Genomic DNA, 11,561 nt, shown 5'->3' on the forward strand with positions numbered 1-11,561 from the left:
CTACAAGTTATATATCTATGCCGCACTGCAACATCGTTTGAACGCGGTCACAGAATGCGTACGTATATTATAACGTGGCCCAACAATGCTAGAAGGCAGGCGGGTCGCGCGAATCATCCAGCCAAGTTTTCAAAACAAGCTTGTTATTTGAAAAATCCACTGTGAAACGACAAAACAGTGCGTGTAATTCATAACATCAGCTATTACACTGTTAGCCCTTGTTAGTGGAACACTATGGTGTGATTGGAAGATGTAGTTGTGTTGGTTATGTGTTTATTTGGATTTTGGAGCAAGATGAAGCTTTTTGTAGGTATCCCAGGAGTTTTTTTTTGTATTTATGAAGTGGTCGATATGTATGTTTGGAAGTTTGGTAAGAACTTAGATACTTGCACGACAAGTACACAAGACACGTATAAAGGTTAAAAGTAAAGTATTATATAATTATACTTATTGGAAAACAAATTAAAAATGTTTCTAAGAAGTTGTAACGTATTCTCATAATGTGGCTATGTTACTTATAAAAATAACGTCATCAAAATCGTTCAAATAGTAGTTGAAATTATACGTTATAAACAAACAAAGAATATTTATTAGAAAAATTTTTATGAATCCTGCAGTGGTAGAAAAATTGTGACGTAAAATTTAAAAAAATATTACTATGATATTTTTAGGGTTAAGCCAAAATTCTTAAAGAGATATCAAATATGCAATTTCAAATTTCGATGGTGTATACCTAAGTATTATAAAGTTATCCACGTTACTCTTTTATGAAAAATATACTAAATGGATACGGATAAACTTTGCAATGTTAGAATAGCAAGAGACGTGAATTCAAATTTACACGAAAAGCTGCAGGCCAGTGTTTATGCAATGCTTCAAACTCTCTAATGAAAGTTAAAGAAAATTTTTCAATAGTAATATTTCAAAAAATCAACTTACATAATGTCAACTACAAACACAAATATAATAGTGAAATAAAATCTCGGATCATAACATGATGCTGATAAGGTGAAACTGTCCAGCGGACTAAAAGTTTCAAATCACATTTATATTTTTTAAATCGACTTTTCTGTGCTTGGCATGTCATATTTTCTATATTATTAACAAACATACGATAATCAAAATAACAAGAACTTATTTTCCAATTTGTGAAAATTTGAAAAAGTCTGATAAACAAAATAGTACCCCTAAACAAAAGTTTTGCATTTAAGTAGACTCCAGGTTAATCTTCAATAGTTAAATTTAATATAATTGACTAGGTAGGTTTAAAATTATCACAATGAGTAAGGATGGGTTTGGATGCCTAATACCAAGAGCAGGATATGATCATTATTTAGTTACTACCTACAGTTAGTCTATTGTTATATGCACGTGATACTAGCTCTTGTGTGGCTTCATTGTCCTTAGAATTATCATGCAAACTATCGCGAATTATTATAGCTACATCCTGTCTCCAGTTCATACCTATAAGTAGAAGCTCATAATTGAACAAATTTGTGTCAATAAAGTAATATGTTCAAAATTTTGTCTTTGGTTAATCAAATCAAAGGTTCCTATTGTCAAAGTGAACACAGGATGGATGGATAAAAATATCAGCTGATGTCAATTTTTATCTGCGTAATGAATACTTATGGATTTAAAATTTATGATGCAACCTAAACAATACTACATCAGCTAGTAAATATATTTTGGGTGCTTTTCAAGAGATAAAGAATTGTCTTTATGAACTTATAATATTCTGGTGGATTGTTTTACTAATTGCTTGAAATAAGGTGTTCAAAGAGTGACTGACCCCTTTTTCAAAATGGTAATATAATATGACATAATTGTTCCAGTATTTGGTAGGTCTGGTTGCAGTAGCAGTCGAGGTTAAGGCAGTGCAATTTCCAACAAATCCTAATTCAGATGTATCTGCAGACGAAAAAAGCATACCTAAAAAGAACCAAACTATAGACCAGTCTGATGAAAGTGGTCATGAAAACAATAGCGATAATAGTGAAAATGACGAAAGGGATAAAAAGTTTTTGGATTTTGCAATGCGAACTGTACTAGACCCTAATTCAGTTATAGCAAAACCTAGTGACGATGTTGTTGAGAATTTTAAGCAACAATTAGAAGAATTAGATCACGACAACATGACATTGCATGTTTTTATGGAAGAAATGGATAATATTAGTTTAGAAATATGTAAAACATCACAACAATCTCTTTGGTCATATGTAACGGATATAAATAATGAAAACAAAAAGAAAAAAATGGTAAGTAACTTCGTTCAAACAATATTATTGCCTTTATCTTTAAATGTAAAACAGTAGAAGAAATGTGTCACTTTGGGTGTAGTAAATGAGATGTCGTTAGATTTGAATTAAGCGTTCATTACTTTTCTTGCTTTATTACGTCGCGTTGACCTGATTTGATAAGTTTATCGCTTTTAGTAAGTTTTCTAAACTTTTGAAACAAAAGACTTCCGTTCTGTGACAAAAATTGTTACGAACTTCGTTCAAATGTTAATATTATAAAATAAACAAATTTTATTTTACTGATAGGAGCAGGGAAGTTATCGATGTGAGACAATTTTATGGCGAAACTATGGCAAACAATATAATACTTCTACATACTGATATGACTTTCAGGTGAAGATTGCCGCAGAAGAAGACGAAATCAAGAAACAATACTGGAACATAATAAAGAAGAAATATTTAGTTGATACGATGATAGCAAATGACACAAAACTGCAAAGAAAACTGCGAATAATTAAAGAAAGGGGAACAAATGTACAGATGCCCCAAAGTAAGGTAAAATATTGCTTTAATAAAAAATTGCTCTATACTTATGTTATAAAGAGTTTATTTATAAGTTTTCTTGCTTGTATTCTTCGATAAAACTGAACCAATCTTTTACCTCTAAAAAAATAAATCTATTATATGTAATTTATAAGTCATGGCGGCCGTAAAAGCATTAGTACTGGTAATTAAAACATTAGTAAAAAAATAATAATGTTCGTCTTGGTATAAAAAAGGGACGAACAAATAAAGTTCACATAGGTACCTACTGTCAAAATTAAAGTGATAGTAAATACAAAATGTTTTTAATGACACAATTATATTAAGGGCAATGATCTTTGTATAATATTTCAGCAACGAGAAGAAATAGATATGATGCAACGCATATGGAGTCGAGTGACGGTGTGTGCGTACAATACTTCTTGTAACTTTGAGGAAAGCATACGTTCTATGAGTGGTTAGTATCAGAAGTAGATGCTTCATAATCAAAATTTTGCCAGACTGCATGTATGCATGCATGCAGCTGTAATATTTAGAAAACGGAGTTTGAAAAACAAAACACGAACCCACAACTAGCCATGAGTCGATCAAAATTTGCATGTTTTGATGTGGGTTATTGAATAAATCGTAAGCATAGATAAAGCTAGAACTCTAAATCTGTGCTCTTACGAAATAAGTATCCTATTGATATTTTAATTTTAATTTGTTTCATTTTCAGATATCATACAAATTTTCAAAACAAGCAATGACACAAAAGAACTTACATTTTATTGGAAAGCCTATAGAGATGCAACTGGGAGAAAAATAAGGCCGATATTCAAGGATTACGTCATTAGAATGAATAGAGTTGCCGAATCTGAAAACTTCACTGATGCCGGAGATATGTGGCGATATGCCTTTGAAGATGATAATTTTGTAGACACAGTAGATCGTATATGGTATGAAGTGAAACCTTTCTACGATCTACTACATGATTATGTTAGAATAAAGCTAAAGCAGTTTTACAATAACGATATAAAGGATAATGATAATACGATTCCCGCTCAACTTTTGGGTGAGATAATACATCTAATTCTAGTATACAACTTGGTTTTGCTTTACAAATTTTTGCAATAAAGCGATAATTGACTGGAACATTTGTTCTCGTGGGAAAACTACAACGTGTTACTCTGTTCACGCTGAAACCATGTATTGCACAACCCTGAGATGTTGTTATTTATGACATTTTATCTGCGATTTAATTATCAGCAGTTGGTCAAACTGTAGAAAGATTTGTCAAAGTTTTTTTGTGTTCTATGGTGGTAAATTAACTTTTATAATCTTCAACTTAAACTGTGTAAAGATAAAAAAATATATGTTTATTATTCTAGTATGTAGTAACGCCTCATGGAATTTTCGCTTCAATGTTACAAATCCTAGTTCAATATTGCAGGCAACTTATGGGCTCAGGAGTGGCAGGCAGTTTATTCAAAAGTGGCCGCTTATCCAAACCGTATGAGGCCACATATTTCTAATAACGAGAGTTTACATGCCAGAGACCTCTTTGATGCGGTTGATGATTTTCACCAATCTATTGGCTTTGAGAGTGCGAGGGATTCTTATAAGGATATCAGGGAAACCATGATGACTGCCAATTGTTTGCCATCCAGTCATGATATGTGTGATGGTGTTCATTATAAGTAAGTTGTATAAAAAAGTGAAACTCTAATTTCTTTCTTATACAAGTACATAATGTTAATTTGATTTCATCGGTTCATGGAGCTTTATTTTCTTCAATTATAAAAAAGGTATGTTTGTCTGTGATCCATAAAATTTCTAAGAATGTTTACTAAATTATTAAGTACCTCAAGTTGTTAAACCTTGAATTGGCATATTTATAGATATAAAGGTTACATGGGTTGTTATGAAATAGTATTTATTAACGTAAGGTCAATCATGTTGTTTGAGTTGTATTGTCACATAATTTTTAATTCTGTTTTGTACCTATTTAATAGGAAAAAATGTTGCTTACACTTATCCGTTTTGTGTATGAATTGGTACTAATTCAAGTCTTTATCATCAATTTCGTTATAAATGCGAGCTCACTCAATTATTTACTTCTTAGCATTACTTCAAACATGATGATAATAAATTTCAGAATCAAATGGTGCGGAGAGAAGGTTACCGACACAATGATCGGTTTATCCAGAGCGGCCAGACTACTTGGTCACGTGCAGTACTTCAAACACTATCGGCATCTTGCCCCGTTGTACAGGGATGGTCCTAATCCAGGTATTTCTTTTCTTCTAAATATATAATAATAAGAGAACACTGAGTGACTCAACAAGTAGCCTAAATCTCTGGATCCAGGGATTAAAAATTTGGTATGTAGTTTTTTTATGTGCGCTCGAGTGCATTAGGAGAGGATTTTCTGGAATTCTAGCGGGAAGGAAATATACAGGATTTTCTCTTTAAGCAGAACGAGATGCGGGTGTATTCTAGTAAGACATCATGATGTTGTTATCAATACCATGCGATTTATAGATACATACTCCAATTTGTTATCTGTTGGTAAAATATAATAATATGGGGTCACTACATATAATTACTGTCTTTAGCATTCCACGATGCGATATCAGACATTGTAGCAATCCAACTGACAACTCCGGACCACTTGGTGAAACTGAACTTGATCAAAGAGACGGGGCCTGAAGTGACAATGAATCACCTCTTGTGGATAGCTTTGGAGAAGTTCCCTCTCATGGCTTACGCTTATGTCCTGGATAAATGGAGATGGGACGTGTTCTCAAATAGCTCTATGGAAAATTGGAACCAGCATTGGTGGGATCTTCGGTAAGATTTAACTTCTGAAACCAGTTTATTCATAAGATATTCATATATTTCTCGGAATCAGTTATATAGAGACCAATACTAGTGTAAATTAAAAATATTTTTTTTTCACGTCAAGACAATAATGCTGGTCAAGGAAAAAAACTTTTGCTTATACGCCATTTTTATAGCTTTTATTGTTTATCTGGTCTTTAATGAATCTTCATCAGGCATTCCAGTTTTCAAAATAAATTGTACCTATATATTGCCCAGATAAAAACAAAGTCATCAAAATTTCAGTAGTTCATACCAAGTTCCGGAGATAAACCTGTATAAACAAGCCTTTAAATGTATAATTATACTAATACCTAGATAAAAACGGAAGAACCTTTATGAAATAATAAAAACCTCAAATTTTAACCTGACTGCTTATTGCTTTTTTTATTCCACGTGATTTTGATCCTTCGCTTATCAGTAATTTCTCCTTGATCTTTGACACTGAACTTTATAATAAAGGTCTTATTTAATTTGCAATGGTAAGTTAGACAACGCATTTAACTAGAAATTTTTTATTGCTACATATTTTCTATTCAACACAAAATTACAAAAACATTAATAGTTCAAAGCTCAAGTTTTCAACGCGTGCGAAGTTGCGAATTTGAGTAAGTTAGTAATAAATGAACTTGTTTTACTTCTTATAAGTTTAAGGTTTTAATTGAACTTTGATATGAACCGACTTTTGTTACCAACTGAACAAAAAAATAGAAACACCATATTTAATAGCATAGCTACTTCCCACTGCCTACAACGATTATTTATTTATTGCGATGTCATATATAAGAAGTTTTCCAAATTGTTCTTAGGTCACATTGTTCGTATTTTAGAGCTCCTCGCATCATAACAAAAAGATCTATTAGTCACGTATATAATGCGACATTAGGGTCAAAATTTAAATAGGTATATATTATTTAAGTTTATAATTTAGAATAGGTTTCCTTTCTTTTCTTTTCTTCTTATTAAGAATATCATTCCACCAATGTTGTAATTGTTCTTCTTCCTCTTAGCTTTTAGTCCCGGTTGCATCCTCACCACTCTGAGAGGAGTCCGGGGTAAGCCTTTGATCATGGATCCTAGATTGGGTGAGTAAGGTTTTTACACGAAGCAACCCCCATTTGACCTCCGCAACCTTTGCAGGTAACACTAACCTGTATTGGATTCATGGTTATACATCCAGTTACCTGATGTGCTGGTTTCCTCACGATTTCTTCCTCGCTGAAAAAGCATTAGTTAGTATTCAAACTAATGAACATAACTTTGAAAATAGTAATTGGTGGAAAATACATGGCCGCATAGGATCAGAACCTGTGCCTTTCTGCACTTCTTCTTTCTGAACGCATTTTAACCGGCACCTTTCCAATTCGACCACCGACGCTCTTGTTCTCGTATGTTGTAACTGTTGTTTAACAGAAATGTTTTTTCTAAATAAACTCATAATTAATTTTAAAATGCAATCGAATCGACTGAAAAGCTCATAAAAATAAATAACAAATCAATAAATAGGCTATTTGACTGTATTAAAAATATACATTTCTTTTATGTCATCCGTCATAATATTATTTTTTTGAAGCGATTTGTAATAACGCGAGATAAAAATATTGCATTATTTTAACAAAATCCGTCTCAGAAAATTAGGTTTATTTATGCAGCTGTCACGTGACTAAAAACGAACGTGATTGGCTATTTCTATTATGACGTCAATTATCCATAAACAGACTGTGGATCGTACCGTTCCTTAGTGTTCGCTATTATTTTTCAAGATTTTATAAGTGTTTGATCGCTCAGGATTACTCAGATAACATAGGTATTTAATAATGAAAACCAATTCCGCGAAAGCTGACAGTCGAAACCTACCAAAAGTGGACGCAATAATGGTTGACGTCTTCTTCAAAGACAATCCAGATTTCTATGCTGCCGAACTGAGGAATGTGAAGACATCAATGTAATTATATGTTGGTAACCACTGATCTTAGATCATGATCTGAAACCACTTCTTGCGAATATTCAAATCCATCGGCAAAGAAAAAAACAGTTTCGTAGGAGATTTTATTGTTGTATTAGTGCATTGAGGCACTGTACAACATTTATAGGAACTCATTTTAATAATTTTCACACATATGACGTGGCACAAGTTAAATAAAACAAGATAAAATCAAAACTTTCCAAACACCAACAAGCTTTGTATGATATTTACACGAAATTTACGTCACTGCATGCCATGGCCGCCATATTGCTAAAAGTCGCGTTTTGGCGGCATATTTGAATATTTCATTTTCTTTTTCGATTTTTTAATAAAATAGCTGTAATAAAGGCAGAAAAGTATTTTTGTAGGGCTCCTTATAAACAAATAAATACTCTAAGATAGTTTTTAGAACTTTGTCAAATAGCCTATTCACATTATTCTTAAAAGTTTTTTCGTGTGTTTACACGGGCTAAAAAGTTAAGTAACTAAGTTAAATTCTAACAATGAAATTGAAGATGTATCAGGGACGATAAAGCACAGTAACAAACGTAGGCAACCGTCAAGGAAAGGTTTTTGCGAAACTCTGACGCACAGTTCATGATGGTGCCGACTGTAACTGATTTTTTGAGCCTACGGAATACGCAATATGCGCTCAACTCTAACTTGTTTGTTTTTTTTTTTAACATAAACCATACCTCATTATCTACAAACTTTGTCGACGTTCATCATGAGGAAAATTGACATTTATATAGGTAATGGCGTGCACGTGAGAAAATGCTGAAGTTCCGTTGTATACTTTGTTTTGGATGTGATGCTTCAAAATGTTGTGCAAATAAAGTTTCTACAATGTTTTAAAATACGTTGAAGGGTAATTAATGAATATCGATAAAGGAACATAAACATATATGATCAAACCTATTTCAGAGGGCTGAGCAGTAACTACATCTTTTCACTTGCCATTATCTACATTCGTTGATCTTTTCATGCAGGCACCAGAACGTCCATAAATTCATGGTGTGTTAGTTTAGGTCATGTTTTTTCGACGTTACTATATTTACCAAAATAAAGAAGAAAGAGAAATAATAAAGATTTTTCTTTCTTTCTTTTTTTCTTTCTTTCTTACCATTCGTTATCAATAATATAAATGATTTTTTTTTTCAGAATGAAAGAAACAGGAGTCTCGCCACCAGTACCAAGGAACGAAAGTGATTTAGACCCTGCTGCTAAATACCACGTTGTGTCTCATGTCCAGTATATTACGTAAGTTATTTATGTTATGATTTACTGCTGCATCTCCATGATCTAACCTGAATATATGACACCAAAATGCTGATAATTTACGATTCTGATGAACGATGATGAACGAGTTTGAACATATATAATATTGCTTTAAGTAATGAAGGAATTAAACGAGGTAAACAACAGGGCGGTAAGTCTGCCCATCTACTGGAAAAAATAACATAAAAAGTTGTCATTACGATTCTACAAAGAGATGAATAATTACATATCTTTATTGCCTATTTCTTATTCCTTGTAGTCATTCGCTTTGCAAGTTGTAAGTTTATGTTTTGTATCTAGCTTAAAGTTTATGTCTATTAATTTTATTTCATACGAGGCAACTATCGGTCATTTGCATAGCGTAGAACGATTTATTAAATACGTTTCCTAATTGAGCGAGCCGGAAGAAGAATCTTATGTTATTTTAAATAACAATTCCTTGACAACTGAAATTTATCGTGGCAGACTAGTTTTGCCATTGCCAATAGCAACTGCATACACGATGTCATCAAAGTATACCTTGATTTCAGTTATTTAATATCGCACGTGTTGGAATTCCAAATCCTGTCGTCTCTATGCAAACGAGCCAACCATACGGGACCTTTACACGAATGTTCCATATACGGTGTGAAGGAAGCGGGAAAACTACTCAGGTATGCAGTGATGGTCAATGCTCTTGATGAACTTGTTCCATAAATGTTGTGCTGTAGAGTAACGATTTGAATATCTGTATCAGTTAATCAGTCAAAATATAAATAAAACTCCCGCGTTACTGATTGATTGGTAATAATTCTCAACAGGAACCATAGTAGCTAGCTAAAATTATCATAAATATATTCCATAGGGAGTGAAGGGAATTACTAAGGTTTCCTAAAATTCTCAAGACAACGAGAAATGAGAGATTTTTTGTTAAGCACAGGTAGAACCGCGAATAAAAGCTAGTGATAATATAGAGATTCTTGACATTGACAGTACTCATTATTTCCTTACTTTTAAGGATAACACCTTGTAAGAGATAAACGACTTGTTAATTTTGTAAGCACGTATTATTAGCAGTAGCATAGTGTTAATGTTTGTAATTTTCAGGTTCATAATTCTGATATAATATTTAACGAGATACATTCTCGTTTGACTTATGGTTATTTAAATTTCTGTCGAAGTATGTTATTATGTTTTCAGCGACGGAATGTCTCTTGGTGCAAGTGAAGACTGGAGGACAGTTCTCAAAACAATGACGGAAGAAACTGAATTATCTACGGAAGGAATCCTAGAGTATTTCTCACCACTAAAAGATTTTCTGAAAGCAGAAAATGCAAAGTATTATAGAGAAAAAGAGGATATGGATCAAAGTGCTCCTATTATTGTAGGAATAGTTGTAGTTACTTTAATTGTTATCATTATAGTTCTTTATGTTATTAAAAAACAAGATTGTGGTGGTCATATATTGTCATTATGCGGCTTGAGTAAAAATGGATCTTTAGATATAGTCACCAATGATATAACGCCAAGTAAGACCACTGAGGTGAGTGGGGTTAATGAAGAAAAAGTATGATGTAGCAACCATGATTATGTACAGCAGCTTGCTTGAACTTGACCCCTTTGGTTTGTATAAATACAAGAGTTTGTTTGAGAGTCATGTTTCCTGCAGGCGACTGTACAATGCAGATATGCCTTGTATTGATTAGTCGACAACCTTAAAATTGAATTTGGTAAAACAATTATTATTTTAATGTTCTAAGAAGTGATTAAATATTCGAATGCAACTTTTATTTGTGGAATAACTTGATTTATGTGATTATGATATAACTAAGTCAAAAATATCTGGTAGAAATTGATTTATGAAAACTATTTGTAGTATCGATATGTAAATATTTTTAATGAGAATGCAGGAAGTTAGTGATTTTGTGAATGAATCTAATGAATTAAATCATATAGTTAGTATTTATAAGCTATTTGATTAAGGGATTATAAAAAGATATTAATAAAAAAATTAAGACATTTTTATGTTTTTTTATTAAGTCCGTGTCGAAAAAAAGTCATAAGTCACCTATAGTAGAAAAAGGACACACGAGATTTGTTTGCATATTACATAGATACCCCAATCACACCCGAATGTAAAAATGTTAACCAATAAATTGATTTGATTTTGAAATTCAAACTTAGAATATTTCGTCAAAACGAGTTGACCGAGTAACGTTTCGGTCGCATTTGGTAATATGACGCTCTGGTAGAAAATCTGCAACAAAAATGATAAAATATATAATGGATTGATTGTCAATCTATATATTTAAAGAGAACCCATCGCCTAAAAGAAGAATCCCAATTTCATAAGCCTGTCCCTTAGTCGCCTTTTACGCCATCCATGGGAAAGGGATGGCGTAGTCCTATTTTTTTTAACCACCACTACACCGTATATATACGAGTACTTATAATTATTATTAACAAAAAAGATTTGTATTTTATTTGATACGAATAATTTAAAAAAATCTTGGACCGGTTTTCATGATATCTGGAAAATAGACGGAAAACAATTTCCCAACAATCCATAATGCTAACATCCCTCAGTCGCCTTGTACGAATATACATGGAAAAGAGATGGAGTGGCACAAAGTTTTTCGGAATAAATGTCCGGTATATCTGAAATAGCTATTCATATTATCAAGTCTTTCTCC

General features: G+C 32.5%; 1 protein-coding gene across 1 annotated transcript; it reads left to right on the forward strand.

The window, feature by feature from the left end:
- The first annotated feature begins 86 nt into the window (after positions 1-86).
- Positions 87-10,846, forward strand: LOC106136383 (angiotensin-converting enzyme). Its single transcript, XM_013336915.2, has 11 exons — positions 87-306; positions 1,836-2,258; positions 2,634-2,795; positions 3,138-3,240; positions 3,502-3,837; positions 4,216-4,462; positions 4,921-5,054; positions 5,381-5,615; positions 8,773-8,871; positions 9,420-9,542; positions 10,069-10,846. The coding sequence occupies exons 1-11, from the start codon at positions 268-270 to the stop codon at positions 10,439-10,441; spliced, it is 2,274 nt and encodes a 757-aa protein (XP_013192369.1). The 5' UTR covers positions 87-267; the 3' UTR covers positions 10,442-10,846.
- Positions 10,847-11,561: the final 715 nt, after the last annotated feature.

This window comes from Amyelois transitella, chromosome 10 (genome assembly GCF_032362555.1).
Source record: "Amyelois transitella isolate CPQ chromosome 10, ilAmyTran1.1, whole genome shotgun sequence".
Taxonomy (NCBI): domain Eukaryota; kingdom Metazoa; phylum Arthropoda; class Insecta; order Lepidoptera; family Pyralidae; genus Amyelois; species Amyelois transitella.

Bases quoted from the DNA above. Each gene is read 5' to 3' on its own strand.
- LOC106136383 (XM_013336915.2), top strand. From the start codon at position 268: ATGTGTTTATTTGGATTTTGGAGCAAGATGAAGCTTTTT. The intron at 3,241-3,501 runs GTTAGTATCAGA...TTTCATTTTCAG, and splicing joins AAGCATACGTTCTATGAGTG to ATATCATACAAATTTTCAAA. The intron at 8,872-9,419 runs GTAAGTTATTTA...CCTTGATTTCAG, and splicing joins TCTCATGTCCAGTATATTAC to TTATTTAATATCGCACGTGT.